Consider the following 27,903-nt stretch of genomic DNA (forward strand, 5'->3'; position numbering starts at 1 on the left):
AGGTGAGAGTCACGCGCGCTCCTTCAGTTACTGAATTAATATCAGGGTCTAGGATGTTTAATATCACAAGCAGTGTCTTTAGAGGGATTAATAAATTAAAGGAATACATTTTATGAGTGTGATGATTTGCGTATATCGTTTGCATGATGCAAAACAGGCGGCTTTTAGAAAACAAACTTCAAAAAACCAAACACAAACGTGTCCTGACTGACTGACGTAATTAGGAGTAAAGGTAAAATTATGTGAATTTCATTTCTGGCCTGGTTCTTGGTACATTAACCATGCATCCTCTCTCTCTCTCTCTCTCTCTCTCTCTCTCTCTCTCTCTCTCTTTCACTTCTGTGTTAGAAAACTGATACAGTTAGGAGTGAAAACCAGTGTGCAACCTAAATAATGCAGTTTGGACGTGCTGGTTACACCAAACGCTCGCTCCGTTTCACTTGCCAAGATCTGACGGCTGTTCCAAGAAAAAAAAAAATTCATAAAAGCATCTAAAAAAAAAATTCTGGAAAAGCAAATATCATTATTTCCTGATCACTTAATGATAATAATTTTTTTTTTTAAATGATCATTTCTGTTTAAAAAAATCATTCCCGGTGATGATGATGATGATGATTACTATTATTATTATTATTATTATTATTATTATTATCAATCTCAAACATTATCTCATCAGAAGTGCATTTCAAAATCTTACTTCCTACCAAAATGCTACTTTGCAGTACAAATCTGTAAGTGACTAAAACTGCATCTATCATCCGTATCACAGTAATCCGAGAATGTAATCATCTGAAGTGAGAATAAACCGTCTAAGCACGCTGCAAACGCAGAGTCACATAATGCAATGCAAAGCTGTGCAGGAGGAACATGCAAGAAAGGATAACGTTACTTTTTCCCGATAATGTCCACTGGGCCGATGTCTCAGAAAGGGCATTAGGTGTTTAATTCACTTTAGTTACAGCACATGTAGGAATATTGATTCTTTTCAGAACACCAGAAGATCAATACATGACCCGAGCATGTGCAAGGGTGGCTTTGAGCAGGCCGAGCTCATGTGGCAAAGCTACGGCCTTTATTTTTAGTCTTGTAACTGTAGCATAGAGCTGTATACAGTACACTGAGTCAGTTTTTATTTTTTATTTATTCAAAGGAGGAACTCTCCAAAAGAGGAACTATGTGAAAATCTTCTCTTCAGATGACATTTTACAAGCTGAACTGTGGCTCACATTACATCATCATTTCATCAGCTCACAGTCAGTAAACCAGCTTTCATTCCTTTATTCAAAAGATAAACTGTCCAGGATTAAATGTTCTCATTAGATGACAAGGTCTTTATTATTATTATTATTATTATATTTAAATTATTATTTAGTACAGCTTTCCACCATAAATCCTCTTTGGAAACTCTCCACCAACAGCCTAATGTTTAAAATGTTTAAAATGTTATGTATTACTTCTGCACATTTCTGGACTGAACTTTGCCTTATATTTAGGGTTGCCAGGTCTGCATGAATCAGCACAAATATCAGACTAAGAGCAAAACTCAAACTCTTCCCCTTCCAAAATCTATATGATTCAATTCAAGTCCTACATTGATGCTATCATTCCTAAAAATAATTGTATTAGTCCAGAATAACGTAATACTATCTGTTTTTATAGCAAAGCAGTTTTAAAAACAAGCAGTTTTCCTAAACATAATATTATTTATATTTCCATAAATCAGCTTGGTATAGGAGTTATTCCGCTTCCTGCTTTTCACGGTCATCGATCACACCTAGGGACAATTTAGTCCACCTACAGGAATGTTTTAGGAGGTGGGAGGAAACTGGAGATCACAAGTAGCACTGGAGAGCACTGTAAGATAAAGTTGGTCCAGGAAAATCGCATATTGCTCTATGCTCCTTTCCTACGTAATGCATCAGGAGGTTGAAATGAGTCACGTGGAATGAATCACGTGGAGCTGCTTCTTCTTTGTCATGTCCCCTAAAAACAGGAAAGAAAAAAAAAACAGAAACAAACCAAAATGATGCCATGACAATGCATGCAGAGGATCTCCATCTCCTACAACTCCAACTAGGATTTTCCTGAGCAAAATATATACAATATATTTCAAGGTACGTATACTTCCAACCCCTTTGTTGTTTGAATCCATTATCCCAGCTGATTTGACCTATTACATTCTGACCACTGTGTACAGTGCTGTATGATAGCATCTATCTATCTATCTATCTATCTACATTCCTATGTTGCACTATATTTATTTGTTTACTTATGGGACTCATCACTGATCACTTTATTTATTCTGTTTAATTTCTTGTTATTTTATTGTCTTATGTGTATTACAATTTGAAATTTGATGTGTGTCCTTGTCATTTAATGTGGCTTATACTGCTGTGACAAAACACTTTCCCTCAAGGATCAATTATCTACACTATATGGCCAAAAGTATGTGGACACCTGACCATCACACCCATATGTGGTTCTTCTCCAAATTGTTACCACAAAGTTGGAAGCACACAATTGTACAGAATGTCTCTGTTAGCTGTAGCATTACAGTTTCCCTTCATTGGGAAATTTAAGAGGCCCAAACTCTGTTCCAGCATGACAATGCCCCTGTGCACAACGTGAGCTCCATGAAGACATGATGTGTGAAGGTTGGAGTGGAAGAACTCGAGTGTCCTGCACAGAGCCCTGACCTCAACCCCACTGAACACCTTTGGGATGAACTGGAACACCGACTGAACCCCAGACCTCCTCGACATCCCAATATCAGCGCCTGATCTCACTAATGCTCTTGTAGCTGAATGAACACAAATCCCCACAGCCACGCTCCAACATCTAGTGGAAAGACTTCGTAGAAGAGTGGAGGTCATTATAACGGCAAAAAGCAGAATCATGGTCAGGTGTACACAAAATTCATCCATTTAATCTATCTATCCATCCATCTCACCATAAAGTCTCTTGGAAAGCTCCTCAATTTATGTAATATGAAACAATTTTATACAAAATTCTATAAAGTTTAGATTTAACATATTAAGAGATTTTTTTAGATGATAATATTACACATTTATAGACTTCATATTACAGCAAAATCAGGCCACGAAGCTTCTGTATACTGCCATGCATTGAAGTAGGCGTGGGTGAGGGGGCGTGGTCTTTGAGATATATGGGCGGTGACGGTTCCTTTTTCTGCTTAGTCATTGGCTGGATGACGTGTCAATCATCGATGGTTCTTTCACTATTCCGCAGCAGCAGAGTGATTCGGCTTCAGCTAGTGTGCTGCTGCTCGTCTGTGCCGGCGGTCAGCACTTTTTAATCTGGAAAAAACACACAAAAAGACCAAAACACGGTGCCGGTTTGCAGAATAAACCACAGGAGGTGAGAGAGGGGGGTTTTAAAAAGCGGGCATCGCCATCTTCTTGTTAAAAAAATACCTAACTATATATTTAAAATATATTTAAATATATAAAGTCACGTTTCCAAGATGGCAGACGCCGAGCAAGTTTCCTCCACAACTCCAAACGAAGTGGAAGAAGACGAGATGAAGCCTTGGCGTGAGGCAGGTTTCAGGGAAGCCCCAGCTCAGGACCTGGTTCAGGATGGAAATGTAGGTTTGTTTGCTGGAGAACAAGATGTTCATGATGTCCAGGATGTCCCAGAAGTGCAGAAAGCTCATGTGGAAGCTGCTGGAGAAGTGATCAGACAGGAGGAGATGGATCTCCTGCACACACCCGAGAACAAAGCCGAGACTGAATGTCTGGAGAAATCTGTTGATTTGATTTCTAAACCTGTGGAGTGTGAAAGCCCTGAGGAACCAGACAGCACTCAGATAGAGGATGAAATTACAGCAGTGGAGGAGGAAGCTGTTAGAGAGGCAGAAGAAGACACAGAAGAAGCCTTAAATCTACTGGATCTGAAAGATTCAGATGTGCAAGCTTTCACACAAGTGAAACAAGACCAAGATCCTGTGGTTTCATCTGCTACAGAGCTTCAGGAAGCTTTTAGATCAGCAGAGATCCAGGAGCAGCTGATGACCACAAAGCTTGAAGAGGAGATCTTCTTCAAATCCGAGCCTGAACCACAAGATCAGGACTTTCACATTAGTGCAAGGGTGAAAGAGGAAGCCTTTTCAGCTCCTGTTGAGTACGAGAAAGCTGTAAGTTCAGTCGTGGAGGAGAAAAAAGAGCCAGAGAGGAGAACCCAGGTGGAGGAAAGATTCAGAGTCGACTCCGAGTCGACTCCCGCAGCCTCTGCGTCTCCATCAGCCCGTGAGTGGAGCTGTGTCTTTTTATTTTTTATTAATTTTTTTATATCAGTTTAAATCGATTTAACCGAATGACATTCGAGGTTTTTAAAAAATTAAGAAATGTATTTTTTAATTTTTAAATTTAAAATAATGTTCATATTATTATAATAATGATAAAATGAATCATAATGAGAATCAGTCTTTCTAGCAGATCCTGAAAATACTGAAAATACTAATATTCTGCTAAAACACCTAGCTTTCTAGCTTAACTGTCCATTTTTTCGGACAAACCCATGTCTCATAAATATTACAAAAGCTTCCCAGGGGATTGTAAGTTAATTAAATGATGAATATTTTTCCAAAATTGAGGAGTGACACCTCCGCGATTCAGGAGCTAGCATAGATGACACAGGCGTAGCGTAGCTGTCTGACTAGCAAACGTGCTAATTTGTGCCAAAATGCAACCGTTTAAATCATAAATAAGCACAAATAATATACCTTTACAACACCGTCTCGTTTATAGGGTTGTTTAAAATTTGGAAATAACCTTGAATTGAAGCAATTTGTCCATCTATTTTAATGCTAATTCATGCTAGTCTTGCTAGTGGGGTGTGTGCGTTTGGTCAAACAATAGGAGCCAAACCTTTCCTTAGTTTTATGGTTTCAGGGCATAAAAATCCAACGTCTAGCATTTTTATGTCGAAAAATTGCTTGTCAGGAAAATACTTTACTATATTTTTAACCTTTCAGGCATGATGAATAATTTGAAGTAAACAATAATGTAAGGCTGTGACACTGATGTCTGAAAACAGGGTGTTTTTCTTTAAAAATTTCCTGGTAAATAATGATGAATTATTAAAGCTTTATTTCTGTCTGAAATGTATGATGGGAAGATTTTTTAATCCAGGGTGGGGTTGATGGTTGATGTGAAATATAACGAGATTATTTTACAATCATGTTATTCTCCTCTGCCAGTCATCTTGATGGCCAGGATGAATATTATCCCTAGTGATTTGTACTTATTGCATTGTCTTGTACTAATTAATAAGAAATTAATCAAGTATATATCGGTTTGTTATTAAAAAAAAACACAATGTATTCCTTTTCCTTTGTGAAAACACTTCACTGGTGGTGCACTTTGCTAACTGAAGGCGTGTACTCTTGTATCCTTGCTGTCAAGCGCCAAATGCAATGATGCTGCACATTTTCAGCAAGTGCACAGCCTCTGATTTTAGGATTTCATTCAACGCTTAAACTTTGGCTCGATTCCACGGACCACACCCTTTTGCTAAATGGATCCAGGGGGAGAAGGGAGGGGTGTTGATTTGAAACACATCCTATATATAGATAGAGTGGTCCTTACAGCCGACGGTGTTCATTTCAGTGGTTCAGGGCTGTAAAAAGCAACGCTCTGGGTGTGTCCCTTCCTCCGGCGCCTGACTCTTTGTGGGCCACGTTTCAGAAAAGTTACAGTGGACATCATCCGCGGTGCACGAGGTTTGTTTTTGTCTGCTGCTCGTCACCGAGCAGGCCTCGACAGACGACACTGATCTTTAATCTTTCAAAGATGTCTAGGGCTGCGGGTTATCGAAAGTCTTCGGAGCAAGAATTCATAACATGTATATAACCGTATATAACTCTTGTTATAAACCAGCACAAAGTGAGAAACAAAGATTAACACACATGTCCTGTTGTATTTATACTCAGGTTTTAACTTTCACAGTGTGTGACTTCAGCAGCCAGGCGGTTATTACGCATCGCACTGGACGAGATTATCCCAAATTCAATAACAGACGGATGAAGATCCTTTAATGACAGACCTGCGATTTAAGAAAATGATTACATCCTGCGTACGTCATTAATGAACACGATCTGGAAATCGGCTCGTGCAGAAATCTCTCTTGCACAAACACAAGTGAGCTTGAGGTTATAAGGATATTTTTTTGGCTTTACCATCACCACTAGTGTATTTGTAGTTGTCCTGTAAGGTTTGCGTCATCTTACGTCGTCCTCCTATTGATGGCTTTTAGATGACCATCATAGCAACGCTCGCTCTTTTGGATTTAATTTAAAAAAAAAAAAATTTCGGGCAGTGCCAGAACGACAGAATAACGTCACATTGTTCATTGCAAGGCTGCTGATCGCAATTCTTTTACGATGTTTGTGACCGCAAAATCCGTCAGAAAATCGTCCAGTGTCAAACCTGGCTTAAAACATCATAATACTCTTACGCTTTCTTCATACTAATCATGCTTTCATGGATCTCATTCCTATGTTACTATAAAGTCTCTTGAATTGAATCAACGCTATTTTTGTGCCATATTTGTAAGCTTGAGATTATAAAAACATTCAAACACACACAAACACAGATACAAATCAAGCAAACCCTGGAGTTCTGTCATCCACACCCATGTGCTTACAGTCAGTTGTCTTGATATTCATCACGATTGTTGTTGTTATAGACAAAGACAGCTGTCTTTTATATACACATTTCCACCAAGGCCCTGTAAACTAAAGAGTTCAGAAACAATCTTGAGTGAGTTCCTAGTTTGTGCTGGAACCCTTTTTGCTTTTGCTTCTTTGCACAAATAAAATGTTAACATTTTTAAAATGTTTTTTTTTTTTTTTTTACAAGCTGCCTGAAGTACATGCAGCGCAAGAGTTTTTTTTTTTTTTTCTGCTGAAAGCACGTGCACAGCTCCCTCCTGCAACGTCTTTTGACTCGGCCATTAAGAATAACAGAAATGTTATATGTTAAATCTTTGTCTGTGGTGCTGTGCCCTTTCTGATAAAAAAAAAAAACAAAAAAAACAATTTGGAAATAATTTTTTAGGTTTTGAAATGCCATGTAAGAAGATCTGTAATTTGGGAAGCCTGTGGTTTGATGTTCTGTACTCCAAACCAATGATTCGTGTTGAGTAGAAAAGCATCTCCCATGGAGCAGGAAATAAAGATGGTTCTGGAGGCTTGAGAACATGACGACAAAAATATCATCCATTATTTTAGCAATGTAATATTGTCCTTTTAATACAGGGATCTTCACAGGGCTGGTGTGGCTGTATGTATTCATTCCAGACAGTCAGGAGTCATTGTTTAATTAATTGATTTTCAAACAACTATTAGGCGTGGCTTCTGTTTGGCTGGAATTCGGCCACGTCGGCTCTTGTGGATAAGATCGAATTATTATAATCTGAAATCTGAATTCCACACATGTCGAGTCATCCAGGTGAGCTCATGGCATATCGGAGCCAGTCTATCGAGGTCCTTCGATCTTTGAAACTTGGCTTGGAAAACTTTTTCAAACTCATCCATCACTGACACCTCTACTATCTCACGTCAGACGTAGATGGATATTATTGAACTCTAATAATCTTCTTTGCTCACTCACACCTTCTGGTATTCATTATCTGTCCTCCTCACACATTTTTCTTATTTGTTTCTTCAGATGAACCCAGTCTTCCTTCCTCTGCTGTTGCTGCTGCTTCTTTTCCGACTCTGATGCAATTTACTTCAGGCAAGTTCTTCCTTCGAGCTGCTAATTTTTATTTATTTTTTTTTAACTTTTCAAGCTCAGGATGTTTGGCTTCACTACTTGTTTGACCACTAACTGGTTGCTACTAACATACAGCAATGAGATCTTAAATAACTTGTAACTGACACTTCATCTAAAAGGCAAATAACAATGCTTACGATTTACTGCTATTGCTATTTTTAACACTAATTTGACAGCTCAAAACCTCAGATGAGTTTTTGGAAACGTTACAAGAAAATGTTTCTGTGTCTAGTCAAATTAAAGGAACTATGAACAGTGGATTTGCATGCTGTGACTTCTTACACAATGGTTCCAAGGCCTTTAAGTAAATGAGGATTGTATTTTGTACTAATTTAAAATTTCTTTCTCTGTCCACTTCAGTAGAGTGTTCTGCTTCTGTTTCTATTTTTCCCCTCTTCTCTCTGTCCTGACTGTGAAGGAACTTCCCTTCCGAGATGATGAATCAACCCCCATTTTAGATCTATTATGCGCACTATCATGGAATGTCAATGGCCAACATATAATAACTTCCTCGTCATCTGTTGGTCAGGATGATTGTATAACAGAGTTAACTAATTACAGAGGAAAACTGCCTTTGTGCCCTTTCAGATTAAAACAACACAAAGAAAACTATCCAAAGGTCACTAGCTTTGAGAGATGTCACTTTCTTTAAGTAGGTTGCACCGTGTGAGATTTATCAACAAAAAATGTACTAACCACAATTTGCTGATTCAGAAACGTGAAGAAAATATGACTCCTCCACTGGATCTTTTCCATCTCAGGTCCTTCCTTAAGTACATGGTACCATTAATTGTAATTTACTCATACTTCTAATTCAACAGAATACGAGGATTCTTCATTAATAGCTAGCACACAGCCCAGCATCAAAACGACCATGGATTCGTTCGGCAGTGATTCACCTTCCAGAAGCGTGCCCAGATACGACCCAGACGTATTAAACCAGTCCGATGATGACTTGATGTTTGAAACGAAAAGGAACCCTTTTCAAGACTTCTCGCCTGTCGAGAAACCCGCCAGCGAGTTCTCTCCTTTTGGAGAAACTACAGCAGACATCAGGGCAGCGAAGATGTCAGATAGTCCATCTCCAGATCTGGTCCAGGACGCCCATGATGGAGAGCTGCAGGACAGTTCGCCCATGCAGGACTACGAGCAGTCATTTGATTCCAGAGAAGCGGCCACCGAGTCTCTGAGGCAACAGCTTGCTTCGTCTGACTTTTTTGGGACTGCTCCAAAAGATAAAGAGGAATCTGGTTTGCCACCATCTCTCCCAGATATTTTGAAGTCTTCTCCACACAAACATGATAAAGTAGACTCGGGATCTTCAGAGGGAAGTCCTGATTTCAGTCCAGTCCATAGGAGCGGCAACGATTCGCCAAATGCTCCTTTCTCTGTGTCGGCAAACAATCCATTTGCTTTCGAAGCCAAGGTTCCTTTGGTTAAGGAGATGACTGAGGAGACTGAGGCAAGGGCTGCAGAAAGGGCGAGGATTGAAGAAGAAGAAGAAGAAGAAGAAGAAAAGGCTTCTGAGCAAATGTTTGGCACATTTGATCTCGTTAAGGAGGCTGAAATTTCTCCAAAAGGCACCGAAACCACCATTGAAGACCAAGACGATTTTAAGACTTTGAGCCAAGATTCTGCTCAGATAGTTGACAAGTTCGAATGTCTCAGCTTCCCAACTGGAAAGACCCAAGAACACTCTGACTCTGAAAGCCCATCTGCAGATTCACTCTCTCCAGTCTTGGAGGCCATGGCAAAGAACCCAGCAAGTTTCCAGATCGAACCCGAGAAGAACATTGTGGAGGAAGCAGAGGCCGCGGATGAGGTTTCTGAGCAAGAGGTATCGTCTGAAGAGTTTGAGTTTGTCGAGAAGCCACCTCGAGGCGCCGTCGATGAGTTTTTGGAGACGCTTGAAAGCTCAAAGTTTGCCAAGGCATCTGAAATGGTCGATGATGACGAGGACACAGCCAAATTTACAGAGCAAGTGGAAGAGGCGAGCCCGGTTGTACAAGAAACAAAGAATCAAACTTATTTTCTCCTCACCGAACCGTCAAACGAGACCTCTCCGGCGAGAGGTAAGGCAGGCCTAGAGTTATCTGATTTCCAAGTGCCCTCCCAGGCTCCTTTGGCACCCAGTCCTGTGGTCAAAACCGAGACGGTGGCTGTGAAGAAAGTGGAACCTAAAGACCTCAAGCTGCCTAACCTGAATGCAGGAGCAGGTAACTCGGCAGGCAGTGTAACGGCTCATTACCTTTTCATATCTGTGGATAAGTTTATCACCTTCCAGTCATCCCTACAGTTTCCCCTTTTTCATCTCCCTCCTGTCCTCCTTCTGCATGGTGTGATGTTCATGATGCATGTTTGTGGTCGTTGTGGTGAATGTTTGATTTAATTTTCTTTTCACCCTGCCTGTTCATATCCATCCATTACTCCATTATGTCTTCAGAACTGTGGTGTATATATACAGTCTCTACTTTGGTTACCATCTCAAACCAGTCTTAATTTGGCAACTGAGATTGATTACACACTCTTATGTAACTGACTCTGAGGAAATCAGGATTTTTGACTTGAATGCAATCACTGAGGTTCCTGTTTTGCTTATCAACACACCAGCAGTGTTGCCCCTTTCCTCACTCACTGGTTAATGAGTTACCCATGCGTAAGAACATCAGGGTGACTTGTATTAAAGGTCATCTGCAATACAGACTTTGAAAGTTAGTAGATTGTTGAGTTATATTTTGTCAATCAAATGCTAAAGTACAGAATGACACAATGGCAGCAGTAAGAGAACGTATATATGTATTTTTTTTTTTATAACTTGTACAAGCTGACAAAAATATCAGCGTGAAGAAGCGCCTCTATTTGTTTGGGAATCTGTTACAGGTTGCCAGGGTGCTATAAATTTATGCTCCTGCATTGCGACACATCAGCTCATCAAGTGCAGATAAAATGCCTGAGTCGGTTCCAGGACAGAGCGCCGTGCCAGAGGGCAGGTCGTCAGATTTTTAGGCTGTTTACATTGTGGATTTATAGAGCTTAATGAGATCACACCTTGAACCTAAAACCCTCTTGTCCCTGCAAATTTACCTGTAACCTTGGAAAGAATGGGAACCGGTAATAATCAGTTACAGATGACCTCATCTAGCTAGTTAAGGTTTAACTACAAGTAAAATTATTATTTTTTTTATATTTGGAGAAATAAGTGCCAGGTTGTTGAGGCTGACGTCTGAGTTTCTTGCACTGAGGTGCCATCTAGTGGACTTTTCTGTCTTTTTTTTTTTTTTTTTTTTTTTTTATAATTTAAAGGCAGTCCGCTAGTGCATTGCTCATGATGAGCTCATGTATTTTCTTTTTATATCTCAGGCTGGTTCTTCCGTTTCACTGCCTTAATACACATCAGATTCACCTGTCACATAACTTAGAATGACTACTAACGCATAAGCGAGATGAGGGAAGAGGAAGTGTGTGTACATCTGTTTGCTGAGGTTGAATTTAAAGAGAAGGGTATGCGTGTTGGTACGTGGGTGGGAAGAGAGAGGGTTTGCTAGGGGAAGGAGTTGCTGCGTCAGTGCCTTTAGAGGTTCCCAGAGCCAGCAGATGGTCAGCTGACCTCAGTCCTGCAACCAGAGAGAGGGAGAGGTGGGGGGAGAGAGAGAGAGAGAGAGAGAGAGAGAGAGAGATAGATCACTGCAGTCATCACAGTTAAGGCAGCGTTCCTTCTCCTCATTACAACTTGTTCCCTTCGCCCCACCCGCCACTGCAGCTCCACGCTCCTCACCCGGCCTGGAATGCCAAGCTGATCCCCTGCAGACTTGCCCTAATCATCCACGGGGGAAACCATGGACAATCAGGACAATCAAGACAATCAAGACAAACAGGACAAACAGGAGTGCCACCCTTCACCAAACTGGAGAGAAAAGGGTACAAACTCTGTGAGCTTGTTGTTAGATGACTTCTGAGAGGAAAGACTGCTTTTGGTAGCACTTGTTATTCTGAAATCAGTCTGGTCAGTTATGTGTTTCCTGAAATTCCATGTTTACAGAGTCGCATGTTGTACGTTTTGTATATCTAAGGGCGTAGTGTTTCAGATCTGTCCTGAACTTGTGCTTGCTTGCTTGCTAGGTGGACCTTTAGACCCAATATAGCTTTGCTGTCACAACTGAGTTGGTGTGTCCAAAGGTTTTGGGTGCATTAGGTTGAACGGTGCCAAAGTTATCTGTAGATCTGCAGTGATTTGCTGTTATTTGCATGGAAATGTGCAGCTGCTTCTGGTGCAGTCAGAACCCTGGGTCGTCTGCACCTACAGTTCAGCACTCCCACCCACTGTTTCCAAAAATGTCCAGAGTGCCTGCTGAGCGCAGGTCTGACATTGCAGTTGTCGGTTGTCATCTTCGAATTTAGTGCAGTTTGCAGGCTCGGGCGTCTTTTGGGTACTTTGTGTCGGCTGACGATCATGAGTGTTGCCTTTTGCGACAGACGAGACTTGCATTGCAACAGTGAGGGCATTGTGCTCAGGGTCAGCTCCATTTGCCACAGTAAAAGTGATGATTAAGTGCATAGTCATAATAGGACAAATCATTATAAATCTCAGCAGTGGTGACTTAGCAGTCTTCCTGTAATAACACATTGTTTAAAACAGAAAAGGCCTTTCAAAGCATTTACTGAATATAATGAACTTGTGTTGTGGTTGGCTCAAGATGAATAGTGTTTTGGCTGTTACATTAGAGCCGCTTCTTAGCATTAAGAAGGTGTTGCAATTTGTGGAAGGGGATTATTTAGCACGCTAGGCTTCGTCATTAGCAGCATTTAGACTAATAAAGTACAGTTTTTCTGCATACTTGACAAACTATAATTGGTCACTTGGTCTCGGGGACGGTTCGTGTTCAGGGTTGTGTTATTGGCAGAATGTCTGGTAGAGCTTAACGGTATTTTAGGGCCCTATTTTTAGGAGTTGGCAGTACATCTGGTTAAAGCCTGTCTGCCAAAATGTAAGAGCAACTGTAAACAGAATCACGTTTTGGTTATAAATAATGCGTGTTAATTTTTAATTTGTCAGTTCTGTATTAAGACAGGTTACCAAAAACACCAGAAAATCGATTCGTAAGATATCAAAGTTCGTAAGTACCACCAGAAAGGAAGGGTGGGGCATTGACCGTTCTCAAACCCCACTCTATATTCTTGGCCCTCCAATCGGTGCTAAGCAGCCGTCGCTTTCCGCAGTTCAAGGTTTCAGAACTGTTCGTGTTTGTCAGTGATTCCCGTGGACATAATTTCATTTTGAATCTGCTCCATATGTCACCAAAATACAAGCGTTGGGTGCTCATAGAGTAGTACATATTTGCTACACAAAACCAAAAAATAAAGCCAGAGGCAGCTATTAACTGTAGATTAGCCTCACAAGCTCTGAGAGATTGTGGCAGGTTTTGTTAATAATTATGACCAGGAACGATCTACTTTCAGAGGAGGAGGGTGTTTGAGTCATTATACACGGTCACTAAATGTATCAGGCAAAGCTTTTGGAAAACAAATTTCACTTCAGTGACTATATCTTTTTCCTAAAAGCTCTTTGTGTCTGGAATTCATAAGGTTTTTTTTGTTTGTTTGTTTTTTTCTTTTCTATTATTGGAAACTGGTGTATGAAAGTGCTGAGAGCCAGTCAGATCCTGAAGCTTGTGGCCAGAAAAGTGTACAAATGATATCAGACTCTCTGTTAGTGATTCGTGGGTGGTGCATCTCCTGCTGAAGTTAAGTGTAACTAACAGTTACGTAAGTAGTGTAAAGGTATCTGTAGGTGATTTCACAATGACTCAGATTCTAATCTGATTGTAATCTTTCCTTCGTGGGTGGGAAATGTTGAATTACTCAGTGTGAAAGTCCTCAGTAACTTTTTTTTTTTTTATAACTCTGATGTATGAGTGGCCACTTTAAGCAAGAACAACCTGCATGAGTGAAGTAAAGATGGTTGGAGAGTAGCTTTACACTCAAGTGACCTCTAAAGAGTTAAAGAATTTTATAAAAAAAATAAAAAAAAAAAAGTAGTGGGGTAATGCTAATACACACAACAGTATTTTACTTCATTGAAATATGCATAATTTTTACTTTGTAGTTTGGCTAGTTATAAATTTACGTATCTTTCGCAATACTTATTGTGTAGAGATGGAGTAGGTTTAAAAAAAACAATTGGAACATAGGACATTTTATTTTATTTTATATCAAGTTTTGTATTACTCCTGCATTTATGTAAACAGCTTTGTGTTTTCGTCTGATTTTTGATAAGTAACTGCATCAAATCGCACTCATGGTGGAATAGTTGGGGTTAGTTAGTGAGTGTTTAAAAGGGAAGTGAAATGGAGCATTATAGACATTTTTATACAACTTGGATTGTTTCAGATAGTTGTAGCCTGTGTTATATAAGTTCATCCAATTTCATTTGTTTGGATTGATAATAATTAAAGAACTTATTAAGGAAATGAATTTTCTTTTTATCCAAAAATAGGCTTGTGGTTGTTCAGGGGTTCAGGGACAACACAGAATCTATGATGTTTATCCAGACAGTCTTACATTTTAGAAATGTTTTAAATGATGTGGATAAAATTATCAACGAATTTCAGCTTCTGTTATAATTAAAAGCCCGATCCGGACCGGATTAAATTTACACAGGATATATCTGGGGTACTTTCCTGTGTTACAGGAGCTTCTCTGTGGTTTTTATTTCCATTCGGCTCAGCCGTGTCTGTGTTTCTCTCCGTTCTCCTCTGAGAAAATTACAGACAGAATTAACTACTGTTTATCGCCAGTCAGTGGTCTTCTGATAATTTTAGTCCTGTTTAGTCCACTTGCTGTATTTAGTCTCGTAGCGCGCGTATCAGTATCAGTTCCCCTCCCCAGATATTAAACACTTCCTGAATCACTAAATGAAAAATGGATGCTTCTCGTATACTTTGTGATTATTGTTTCATTGTATTTTCAAATTGTTGATGGAACTTAAGGTTACTCCCAAACTGAAATAACAGCCGGAGTCTCTTCTTTACTCCAGCGCCTCTTCGACCGCTCGGACGCCGTGTTGTGAACTAACCGTGATCATGTGACCGTGTGACGCAAACCTCCGTCTTCGTAGAAAATCCAACCCGCTAGAAACTCGTTCCTCCTGTGGTTATTTTATTGCTGTCCAGATGCGACAGTTTCATCACTGAAAAAAGAAACATTACAGACGTCCCTGTGATAAACTAATCCGATCCGAATAAGGCTTCAGATACTGTTTATTCACTTTAGTTATTTTAAAACCAAATCTAATTAACAATCTCAAACCTTCAATCCAGAAGGTTTATGATGCACAGTGTTTGTCCTGAAACTTGGTGAAAACTCAACAATAGTTTTTTTTTTTTTTTTAAAGCTTGTGTTCTGTCACTTTTCATGTGTAACAGCGAAACATCTATTCTTTCAGGAGAATGTGTGAAAGTGCTTGAGGGGAGGGTTGGTTATACGGTGGAAGTGATTTTGTGTGTAAAAGGTTTGGAAAGTTTGTCGATTAAAATCATAAAGGTAAATATTGCTTCAGAAAGTGTCTGACTACAAAACAAAAAAAAAAAAGAAGGAAAAATCAGGCTACTTGTCCCTGGATTTTAATGTGGTGTTAAATGAGTAGCCTGTTTACATGTAAGTATTAAAGGTGTGCGTGTGTGGATATACGTATGTTTGTGACTGTGTGTGTGTGTGTGTGTCTGTGTGTGTGTGTGTGTGGATATGTGTGTTTGTGACTGGATATGTGTGTGTGTGTGTGTGTTGGGGGATAGAGGTGTGTTTGGGTAGGGGTGTGTGTGTGGATATGTGTGTTTGTGACTGGATGTGTGCGCGCGTGTGTGGATATACTTATGTTTGTGACTGTGTGTGTGTGTGTGTGTGTGTGTGTGTGTGTGTGTGTTGGGGGGGGGGGGGGATATAGAGGTGTGTTTGGGTAGATGTGTGTGTGTGTGTGTGACTGGATATATATATGTGTGTGTGTGTGTGTGGATGATGATTAATCCGTGTATTAATTTGGCTTAGAAAAGAAAACCCCACTGCAGAACCAGAAGCTTATCTTCTTTCCCCTTTCTGAGTGAAACGAGCTTTTGTTGTACCACGTGAACGCGCGCCGAGCAGCAGGACGCGTGTGCGCGCTTCGTGCGCGCGCTCCCTCCCTCGGTTGCGTTGGTGCGGGCGGCGCAAGATGGACGCCAAACGGGGTCGGTGCTTTCTTTTTATTTTCATTAGTGTTTAATCCTTAACTTTTCATTTTAACTGACGTACGAGTGTTGGCTGAGGCAGAGCTTTCTTGGGGATTTAAAAAAAGAGAGAGATTTTCGCTTGAATTCGCGTCATTTTTACGGCTGTGTGGTGCGCGCGAGCAGGTCGCAGTGCGCGTGTCGGTCGTCCATGTTGCAATGACAGCAAGTGTCGGAGGTCGGAATGATCGGCTTTATAAGATGTGAATCTACACGAAAGGACGTGGTTGATTTTTTAAAAAATAAAAATAAATAGATGAATGTGACATTGCGGTAATGGCGCGAGCTCGGTGCGGTGCGGCTTGCTGTCGTGCGCGTGCTATTTATAGAGCACGCAGGCCAGTCGGTGCTTAACCATATGTAGGCAATCCTATTGGGAGTGGGTAAGACTTCCTACCTACCCTTAGTGCTGCCATTGTGCGGGTTTATGCACGCGTGCGACATGCAAACTCTGTGTGTGTGTGTGTGTGAGGCGATACAATAATACCGATACTCGTTTCTGATACTATACCATGTGCCTCAGGTGTACATGAACACACCTGGGATTCATCACAGGGTTTAAAAGCGAACACAGAATCAGTGCTGCCATTCTGCATTTCTTTTTCTATACACCTTAACTGTTTTAGAAGCTTTAATCATGTAACACGACGAACATTTACATATTAAAACTTTTTTTTTCAGTCTAATCGACCGAAATTTACTCACCGAGTCACTAAAAGGATCGATTAATACCTTTATACAGTGTGCTTTTAACGTACCACTGCGTCATTAAGGCCACGTAAAAGGTGCAATTTTTTACATTTCGTATTTGTACAAATAACCTGGAAGATAAATAAAACACGATAAAGTATAAAGATGAAGCCGTGACCTCAGTACAAACAAGTGTATCAAGTGGCTGAGAAAACCCGTTTGGAAAACCGATTTCCGGTCCGGAATGCTTGTTTGTTTGGATGCGCCTCCTGTCAGTCATCTTATAGACACCCAGCTCTACAGATCGTAGGGGCGGAGCTTCGTGAACATGCGTGAGAATAGGGGGTGGAGTCAAGGAGTCAATCATTTGAACGTCGAATTCACCTACGTACCCGTTAGAGACCTGATCTTTAACGCAGCTTTAAAGGTTTGTGGACAAATAAGCGTCTAACAGTCAAATTCATGAAGTCGAATAAGATTTGAATGATTTTTTTTTTTTGTTTTTTCTTCAACTCATTTCCGCTCATGTACACAAAGCTCCGCCCCCTCAATGCTAGCAAGGACCGTCATGGCGTCACTGTCAAGCGCACTAGAACTGCTCGAAAACAAAAGCTGTGCTCGAATATCCCTACTACCCCAATACACAGGAGGTGAAAAGCAGTACGGCGAAGGATACGAATATGTCCGAATTCTCAGTATTCAGGAAACAGTAGGTGAGAAAAACCCGGATGATCTACTGCTTCCGCTAAGATTCTGCAGTATGGAAGCAGTGGACGCTGCGCTATCCCATAAGGCACCGGGGCTGGCGCAAAAGAGCTGTCAGAATCAAAAATGGCGGACGGCAGCGTGTCGTCTCTTTTTAAGTGTAAGTGCTGTAGGTGTTAAACGCTGTTCCTTGTTCCTTGTGGTTAAAGCGTACTTGTTTAACTACGCCTGAGTAAATTGTTAACTTGGTGAAAGTTTAAACAAGAGAAAAAAAAAAAGCTCTAATCTGGCAGGCTTTTTAGGTTTTTGTGGTTACTATGACGTCGTAGGTCACATGACAATGCCAACATGGCGGATGTTGTACGTCCAGATTGTATTCATACGACACACACATACTGATCAGTACGTTACTGTATCAATGTTTGAGCAGTAGGTACTGAATCGAATTCAGTACGTACTGTCACAGTGCACGATTTCGGACGCACGGAAAGTTACGACTTTTTAATTAAACATGCGAAACATTCTCCTTATTATGAGTTAGGAGGATGTGAAGAGGTGTTGTGGGCGTGTCTGTAAAATGACTGACAAGAGGCGAAGCTAAATACCAACAAACATTCAGGACCAGAGGGCAGGTTTCCAAACTGAGTTTTTTTTCTTTTTTTCTTTTTTTTTTCCCCCTTCTTTCTTTGTCTTCTTCTTCTCTTCCCTCCAGCTATGTAATACACTTGTTCTGAGACAATGGCTTAAACTTAATTTTCAAATGAAAAATATTGACGATTGCACCTTTAAAAGCAGGCTGCATATAAATTAGGCTACAGATAATTTAGCTGACGTGCTTTATAAAGGAAACGTATGAATTTCCTGGCCATCCGCGAGAGATTAGTGCGCGAAGTTCAGCTCGTCAGTTGAATTCAGTACGAACCGCATGTGATATGATCACGTCGTGATACACTGAGGATTGTGGTGCATCTCTGATTAGATGTTAAATCTATTTTCTTGGTTAAATAGTGATTCAATTAATTAACCTAAAAAAGCAAAATGCAGACGGGACAAAAATATTGTAATTCATACCATGTACTGTAAAAATGATTAAAAATATTGTCGTTTATCTGCCATACAGACTTCAGTGTATCAGTGAAGATTTTATATGATACTTTGAGCAGCACTATCTCGTACTGTTGAATAGAGGAAATGCAGAAAAATCTAGAAAATGCAGAGATCGTGAAGTTTGTGTTTATTTTTATTCAGCTATCTGTGTTAAATCCACACTGATAAATCAGCTGTGTAGATTTCAGTCAGAATTACAGCCTGTACTTTGTGTTTTGACGTTGTAATTTACAATATGTTAGATTTTTTTCAGTCGTGAACTCGAGCCAAAGCCACCGTTACCTCTGAGACATAAACATGTCTCCAGGTTAAAAAATAATCTCTTTCATGTCTAAATGTGGATTCAACCTTTCTCGAGTGACCAATGTCGTCCAAGTGCTGCAGTCAGAAATGCTGCATTCGCTGGTGTCGATTTATATGCACTGTTTTACTGCATCTAATTTAATGTAATGGAATAGAAAGTTGTGCTAAACAGGAAGTTAGCGTGGTGATGAAACGGCGATGATCGTTAACGTCGTCTTGTCGGTTCTCCTGAATATTGACGCAACGGTTGCTGCATGAAGCACAAACAAATTGGCATTTTCTTTAATCATCTGTTAGTCATTTGTTCAGATTTGTGCTGTGAGACAGTGAAAGCTGTAACTGAATGGAGTGAGTAGCGTTCGTGCTTTTGAGCACGTTTCTGACCCAGTACCAGAAAGAGGAGATTATATCACACACACGTCAGGGTCCGACCATTTGTTCAGGCTCAAGCGAAGTTTATGGGCATGAACTGACCTCGTTTTCGAGCCGAACAAGGTCAGGGGAGTAGAAATGCCTCAGAGATACGCCTGAGGTCGAACACGTAGACCTCCGCCTCGGTTTTCAGGTCATCTGCCATCTTGTAAACTTTGTACAGAGTACAGAGACTCTGTACAAATGAGGCTGTTTTCTAAAATGGATTAATTCCAGAAAAGTTTGAATACGTTTTAAAGGAATATTTCAAAGTATGTTTTACTTTACACTGGATTTTCTGTACTCTTTGCATTTTTAAACAAATTTACAAAAACAAAGCAGGAAGGAGACAAAACAGCAGCGTCATGGAGAGATCTGACTTTGGATATTCATTCATTCATTTTTACCAGAGGACAAAAAAATAGAATTTGCGCCTGGTTCGAGTTTGCCCGTGTTCAGCATTGAATTTATTTGTGATGTCACACTCCATAGTAGTGGGTAATGGCTCATATGAAAGTAGACACTGTTTTTACCTAGCCTAATAGGTTTAAATGTAATAATTTTATTGTGGAAGTTATATACGGTGTCTTGCTATCAAAAACGCTTTAGTTGTGCTGTCTGTCTTTTCTCCGTATCAGCGTTATTGTGGAGAGGTGTGAATTATTTGCCCAGCAGGGGGCTCAAACCCCTCCCCTTTCCCATCGCCCTGCTCACCAGCATCTAAACACAGAGTCACAATACTCTACACACAGAAACCCAACAGTGTCCTGAATAATCTTATAACAGACTTGCAGCAATAAATAATTTGTTTATACTGATTGAAAATGTCCGGATAGTCGATTGGAACGTGAGTGTACTGCTAGAAAGGGTTAATAAGCACTTGATCTTTTATCAGGGTCACAGTGATCTTGCTTTCATTAATTAAAAAAGTCTCATTTCTTGACTGTCATCAGTTGCCTCAGAGGCCACGCCTTTTCATTACTACTGCCAGAAACAGGCCACGCCTCCGAGCTGAGGCTAACAAAGGCCACGCCTCCTTCCCTTAGAGTGACAGGATGAGGCCACGCCTCCTTTAATAGGACTGACAGGAAGAGAGACCACACCTCCTAATTGAGACCAAAAGACATAAAGGCCACGCCTCCTCCTCAGACTGACTTCAATCAGTTTAACAATTTTTTTTTTTATTTGCTTTTTTTTTTTTTTGGGTTATGTATTTAAGTTAGTCACAAAGTGTGTAAACAGACTGATGCTCAAATATATTTTTGCTTTGAAACCCCCGATCACACCCATTTTTACTGTAGTCCTAATTTTTTTTTTTAGTCCTCATCCCTATCCGTACCTTGTCCATACTTCCTTATTGTAAAGAGAATTGAGTGATCAAATTTGAATGTTGGATGGCACATACTATATAGTTGTGTAACATAAGTGCATGATAACTACACAAACATTGTACAGTAAATGAATGTGGTTTCCTACCTACATCGACAGCGTGCTTAAATCTGATTTATAAAGATGAAAAGTTAATTTGGTTTTTTGTATTTTATCCTCCCTCATTCTCATTTGGGCTCATTATTTAAATGTCCTCATCGCTGCCATCTCACTGCTCAAGTTTGACCCTGTTTATTATTTAAAAGAAATAAGTAAAGTGTTGCTGATTGTATGGTTTTGCTCAGAGTGTTTTGCATGTGCACGTCTGTGTGTGTGTGTGTGTTGACGTGTGTTGCTGTGCCTGCAGTGGTGGAGCTGCTGTACTGGCGCGATGTGAAGAACTCGGGCATCGTGTTCGGAGCGAGCCTCCTGCTCCTGCTGTCGCTCAGCGTGTGCAGCATCATCAGCGTGCTGTCCTACGTGGCTCTGGCGCTCCTCTCCGTCACCATCAGCTTCAGGATATACAAGGGCGTGCTGCAGGCCATCCAGAAGAGCGACGAAGGCCACCCGTTTAAGTGAGTGACGCCGATTGAGCTCGGATAAATCGTTAGTTCAGGATAATGACGAGTGTTTGAGATGACCGCGATTCCACATTCAGGCTTCCGTGTAAATATATGTACAGTAGACACAAATGTCTGCAAACATGAGGTTCATTTTCATCAAGTTTTTTGCTATAAAATTAAATACTTGCATGATGATCATCATTATCATTAGCCTTCTTGTTAAAAAGCTGAGAAATTATTTAAAAATATGACCATATCACGATCCTTGAAGAGTTTTCTATGATATACGATACGTATCACAGTGTTTAGGTTTGCAAACAATTTCCCAGCAAAAAAAAAAAAAAAAAAAATCCTGATTGATACTTTATTTAATGTCTATAAAATATTTTTTATTTAATGTTAAATCATATTTTTATTTTTTGCGTTTATTTGCAACATTTTTATTTATAAAAGAAATTTTTTTGCACCGAATGGAATAAATATCTGTGAATGGAATAAAAAAATTTAAATATTAAGGATAAAATTGACATCAGGTGCTTTCTGCTGTTAAAAAACATAACTGTCTCTGAAAATTGTACTGTGACGTAATGTATCACCTTCTCGATAAAATATAGCCCCTGGACTAATTCCTGCTGCACAGTGAGAAGGTGTGAGACGCGATTCGAAGCTGCAGCACGTCACGATGTTTCCGAGATATAGACATTCACTTAGAAACGTTAAATGCAGAAGTATTGTTGGAAAAGAGAACGAATATTCTGTGATTATTCATTGCTTGCTAGAACTAAGACCTCAATTAAACCACTACTCCAGTGTTGAAGCACAGGATTATGGGATATGTAGGATACGTGAAGGGTGTATGTACTCTGTCTTCAGAAGTTGTCCTGATGATCGCTACTCGATTCAGTTCGGACATGATGGAGTCTTCCAGCCTGATGAGGCAACAGGTTTTATATTTCAGACGCACGTAACACTCCGGCGATGTACGCTTCTCTGTGCAGGCTGTATCTGGAGCAGGACGTCTCTCTGCCTGATGAGGTGGTCCGCAAATACAGCGACGTAGCCCTCAGCCGGATCAACGCCGCCATCAACGAGCTGCGCCGCCTCTTCCTGGTCGAGGACCTGGTCGATTCCCTGAAGGTGAGGCTCTCAGAAATCCTGAACCACAAACGATGGATAATGAGATGATGGTGTTACACCAGAGAAGGACGAGAGCAAATCTTCATCAGAATCCTTTCAAATACATACACGTACATGAATAGACTTCCATATATGGTCATATAGATGATCTCATTTCCATTTACAAAATAAATCATGCACATCACACGTCACCCCGTGTCCTGCTGTTACAGGAAATTAATCAACAGTGATGTGGTGTGATGAAGCAGAGTTGCTCTTCCCACCCTAAAAGTTGATTATTTTCCTAAAACAACACGTTCTGAAGTGCATTATTCCTCTTTTTATTCATTAATAAATGCCACGTCATGCTTTTTATCTGTTTATAGTTGCGTTTAATGTTGTCTGCAGCACAAGTGGCTGTTTTCACCTGCATTAGAAAATACTCCAGGTGACATAGATTATTTCCACCTAGTTTCGAAATCCACAACGCGACGTGTATCCCGTGAGGATGAGCTGAGACAGTGTATGATCCAGATTCAGTCACTGGGTCACTTTTAAGACTTCATGACTCATTCGATGCAGTTTAGATAAAATTTGGAAATAAGCAGCACTTGCTCTCCTTCTCTATTAAGCCCTATTCGGATCGGATTAGTCTGTAATAAATAATTTTTTTTTTTTTTTAACACGGCTCTTCAGTGATAAAACTCTCGCAGCCGAACAGCAATAAAATGTCCACAGGAGGAGCGAGCTTGTAGCGGGTTGCGTTGTCACGCGATCATGTGATCACGCTTCGTTTACAAAATGGCGGTCGAAGAGGCGCTGGAGTAGAGACGAGACCCCGGCTACAGTTTAAAGAGAACCACAAGTTCCAGCAACAGTTTGAAAATACAATAAAACAATTATCACAGAGTATACAAGAAGCATCCATTTTTCATTTTGCGATTCGAGAAGTGTTTAATACCTGATATGCACACTAAAGCATTCTGGGTCGACGTTTGTTGTTTTTAAATGTGCTCTATAAATAAAGGTTGACTTGAATTGACTAGGAGACTGAATACGGCAGCAGGCAAACATCTGTTTTTTCCAAATGTGAAGCGACGTCTGGGTAGAAAATCCCGGACATGTGCATCCGGACTAAATTTATCATACGAGCTGAGTTTGGTGAAAATCAGGATGTAATTCAGCCTCTAATTCTCCCAGAGGAGGACGGAGAAAAAACACCGATCCGAACGGAAATAAAATCACAGACGAGCTCCTGTAAAACAGGAAATTACCCCAGGACCCTGTGTAAATTTAATCTGGTCCGGATAGGGTTCAGGAATAGACATGCAGAGAGAAACACACTCTGTACGTTGGTGACGGTCTGTGGTGAAGTATAACTCCAAATAAACATATTATTTATTGTTATTATTAGTAATTTTGCTAATTTATTATTTACATTCTTCATTAATGATTAAATATTTGAGATCTGATGAAAAACCCTTCAGTTATTTCCGAATCTGATCGTTTGTATATTATAATGTTGATGTTGAATTATATTTTGTGATTTTTTTTTTTTTGTTTGTTGTTGTTTTTCTCTCCAGTTTGCTGTGCTCATGTGGATCCTGACGTACGTCGGTGCCTTGTTCAACGGACTCACTCTTCTCATTCTGGGTGAGAGTTATTCATTCGTTTACTAACCTGTTAGTTCGCTCTGTTGTGATACATTACAGTGTCGGTTTGAGAGTTTACCGTGAAAGGTTAAGGTCCTGTTCCTGAAGGTTGAAGCGTTACAGAGACTCTGTCGAACCACGCGGAGAGAAAGGAGCTTTTTATTTATTAGTGTTTTATTTGAACCTGCCTGAGAAGCAGCAATCAGTTAATTAGTTTAATAATTACTCTTGTAACTGAATATAAAGACAAGATGCTGTGACTGTTTTGATTAAAAGTGTTACATCTGAGATGATTTTAATGTTTTCTTTAATTTTTTTCAGGTCTGGTTGCGATGTTCACCTGCCCAGTAGTCTATGAAAAACATCAGGTCAGTACTACTGTGTTCCTGTTACACTTAAAGTCAATCATTTACTTATATACACACGTAATACACACATTTTTCATACCCAGTGTAATTTAGTCACATTTCTGGAGGCTTAGCTTGAATATATTCTCAGTATTGTAAGAGTGTAAAGTGTATATATAATTAAACTGTCTTTAAAATCTTTTCAGGTAATAAATTAATAAAGAATAATAATGAAGCGTTTTATTCATACTGCACTTTTCATTTGAGACAAATCTCAGGTCGATACAACAAACTATAAAACTAAAGCACACGATTCACAGATTTTTCTTCAGCATAATGCACAAATTACGTTTTTAAAAATTAACAAAGGGATCTGGTTAAACTTTTATAAAAGAATACAGATAGAAACGTTCTAGGCGCATCGTGACTGCCGAAAAATCCAAAGTCCACTGCAGGGGATATGAAAATAAAAAAAGAGATAAATAAAAATACGAAAAAAGAGATTTAAATATGAAAAAATAAATACCAAAATATGAAAGAAATGGCTATGAAAAATGATAAATACAAATATGAAGAAAGAATGTATTTTAAAAAGACAGGAGAATTTTCATATATAATGGGGAAAAAATAAATAAGAAAAATATGAAACATGGATATGAAGAAAAATAAATAGCAAAATATGAAACAAAATATATGGATATGAAAGATAATATATTTTTTTTAAGTGGATATGGGGGGAAAAAGTTGAATATGGAAAATTGGATATGAAGAAAAGCAAAAATGTGAAAAAATGGATATGAAAAAAATATTTAAGATTTTCATGTGATGGGGGAAAAAAAATAAATAGCAAAAAAAAAAATCCTGAATAAAGTGGAATTAAATGAATTAAACTGTATGTTATATAAACAAACCCATCAGTGTTAATTAATATTAAAAGACAGACAGTTTCTGACAGCAGCAGAACTTGTGAAAATCTTGGAATGTGATAGGAACCTAGTTTTTCTTTCCCCCTCGACTTCCCTAACGATGGTTTGGCTGTTTTAGTCTCGAAAGCTTCATGCTGGGAACTGAAAGTGATGTTGCTGAGATCTTGAGAATTAACGCTGCGTTTTGCACTCGTATCTTTTGACTCTTATCTTGCTGTAGAATCAGATGTGATTGGTGTGTGTGTGTGTGTGTGTGTGTGTGTGTGTGTGTGGAGAACCACACGATGAAGCAACTCGACTCACCCTACGCGAATAAAAACTGCAGTCCCGTCGTCTTTACTGAGTCTCATTAACGTCACGGTGGCGAGAGCAAATCCTTAAAGTGTTCGATTAAATAATTAAGCAGAGCTGCAAAATGTGTCAGTTTTCTTGTTTAATGTTTTCATTATAAAATAATAACAGATACCAGTCTTATATCTTTATCGTGGAACAGTACAAGGTTTATATTATTACGCTTGTTCTCATATGTTAGTGTTTCCATGGTAACAGCTCATTCACAGGGACTTGTACGGCTCGTATACGCTCAAATAACTCGTACGTAACATTAAACGGATTTGAAAATAAAAGCGTTATTTAATGAAGAAAAGTGAAAGTTGTCTGTAAGGAGATTGTTTGTTTGTTTGTTTAACATTAATGGAAGGAGTCTCCAGTGTCAGCGCTTCGTAACAGTCAGAGGTTTCTAGCTGCTGTTACGCTGTTATCGTGATAACAGGAACTTTTAGTAAATAATTGTATTTGTCAGCTAATTGCCGTGGTATGGGAGGAGTGAGACACACTAGGACGTGTTGCTTTACACAAGGAAAACGATGGACACGTCAGAATAATGTCCGTCGTCGATTGTTTTCCTACGACAGTACGACCCGTTGTGTTTTATTCTTTTCACCTAGCTAAATCTTAATCTCTGTAATCTTCCTTTTCTCACAGGCACAGATCGACCATTACATCGCCTTGGTGAGGAACCAGGTGAAGGATATTGTTGAAAAGTAAGTTAGTTTATTTCGTAGATAATTAGTACAAGATGTCATTTGTTAATAAATTAAAAAATTGTAATTATGTAGTGAGTTGCAGGATGTTCAGGATGTGCAGTTACTGGAAAATAATCAGCTTCAGGTTGGTAGCAGTGGCTCTGCTTTATCACGCCACCCTGGTGTTGATTATTTTCCTGTAACAGCAGACATTTTAATGGACTGTGTGAGTGGGTTAGGATTCGATTTTACACACTACAGGATAATCTCGTAATATTAAAGCTTTTCTTTTGTTTTGTTTTTACGATCGTCTGATTATCCTAATCAAATTAAATCGACGTTTTGTATAAAAGTGTAAATTCAGACGTGTTTTATCAAGATAACTGAATTTAAAAGTTGATATCTGAACGTTTTGCGTGATAGAAACACGTCTCTGAAAGCGTCTCCTCTCGCTTTGTTCGCAGGATCCAGGCTAAAATCCCGGGTGCGAAGAAGAAGGTGGAGTGAAAGGCGTTCAGTTCGGAGGATCGGGGTTTTCCGTGCCCTGTTCCACTCTCTTATTTTCACAACTCTCTCCACTACACAAGCCGTCACATCCAGTGGAAATTCTTCTTTCTGCCTTTTTTTTTTTTTTTCTCTCTTCATAACCAGTCGCTACGATGAAGTTGTAAACCGTTTTGAGCCACTACTTATTTATCTCGACACACTGACTGGTATGATAAGACAAGACTCGTGTTTCCTGACAGAGCGATTATAGTATTCCATTAACTGGGTTTGTCGTCGTCGTCATCATCATCATCATCTAGGTCCGTATGTGTTTCAGAAATAATTCAATTCATTTACTTTTTTTTTTTTTTTAAATGAGGGAGAATTTATGGTATCGTTTTTTGAGGCAAAAACCTTGGTATGTGTCCATTTATTTTATTTTTTTTTTTGGGTATGATTTAGTGTTCCTGTAATTGTACTGTTTTATTGATGAACTGTGTAGAAACCTTTCACAAAAAGCTTCTCGCTCTCTTCAAGTGGCTCTTGTGTTGTACCTTGCAAAAGAGTTGCTCCATAAGCACTTCATGCTTCCGAGTATTTCTAGGCGATTTAGACTCATACTAAGAGATAAGAGCATACACATATTATCGAGACGCCATTTCACCTCATCGCAGCTTATTTAGTGAAATCTCTGGAACGGAACGAACGAAAAACGTTTACAAGACATTTGACTTAGAGAAATATTTAAAAAAAAAAAAAAAAAAGTTGTTTATTTGTGGACCCAATACCTAAAGCTGCAACGTTATGTAACATGACTAAACACATTGTTTGTTATGCAAGTAATTGTGAATGATACTTCATACGGTCGTGGTGAACATCTGTGGAATGCATTGTGAAATGTAAAACAAGCACCAATAAAGCTTCTAGACGAATCATGTGGCTGTTTTTGTTTGTTTTTCTGTTTGTTTGTTTTTGTTTTTATGGTTCAGATGAACTCACACATGCACGGTTCTTAATCTTGTGTTCGAAGAATAAAATGTTAACACGTCATTTTTGAGCAAAAGTGCTGGATCACAGTTTAATTTAGTGCAATTTCAGTAACATTTTATTTCAGACTGTATTTTTAATCATGTCATTATTTCGTTAT

General features: G+C 39.4%; 1 protein-coding gene across 5 annotated transcripts; it reads left to right on the forward strand.

Annotated features, from left to right (window-relative positions):
- The first annotated feature begins 3,259 nt into the window (after positions 1 to 3,259).
- rtn4b (reticulon 4b) lies at positions 3,260 to 27,688 on the forward strand. 5 transcript variants are annotated; one of them, XM_026945386.3, is made up of 9 exons: positions 3,260 to 4,268; positions 7,692 to 7,760; positions 8,621 to 10,015; positions 21,009 to 21,216; positions 22,203 to 22,341; positions 23,904 to 23,973; positions 24,294 to 24,340; positions 26,230 to 26,288; positions 26,735 to 27,688. In XM_026945386.3, the coding sequence occupies exons 1-9, from the start codon at positions 3,485 to 3,487 to the stop codon at positions 26,775 to 26,777; spliced, it is 2,814 nt and encodes a 937-aa protein (XP_026801187.3). In that variant the 5' UTR covers positions 3,260 to 3,484; the 3' UTR covers positions 26,778 to 27,688. The 5 variants fall into 5 exon arrangements, with proteins under 5 accessions (XP_026801187.3, XP_026801189.1, XP_026801190.1 ...); XM_026945388.3 differs by lacking the exon at positions 8,621 to 10,015 and having other exon boundaries at positions 3,272 to 4,268; XM_026945389.3 differs by lacking the exons at positions 7,692 to 7,760; positions 8,621 to 10,015 and having other exon boundaries at positions 3,273 to 4,268.
- The last annotated feature ends 215 nt before the right edge of the window (positions 27,689 to 27,903 follow it).

This window comes from Pangasianodon hypophthalmus, chromosome 28 (assembly GCF_027358585.1).
Source record: "Pangasianodon hypophthalmus isolate fPanHyp1 chromosome 28, fPanHyp1.pri, whole genome shotgun sequence".
NCBI classification, from domain to species: Eukaryota; Metazoa; Chordata; class Actinopteri; order Siluriformes; family Pangasiidae; genus Pangasianodon; species Pangasianodon hypophthalmus.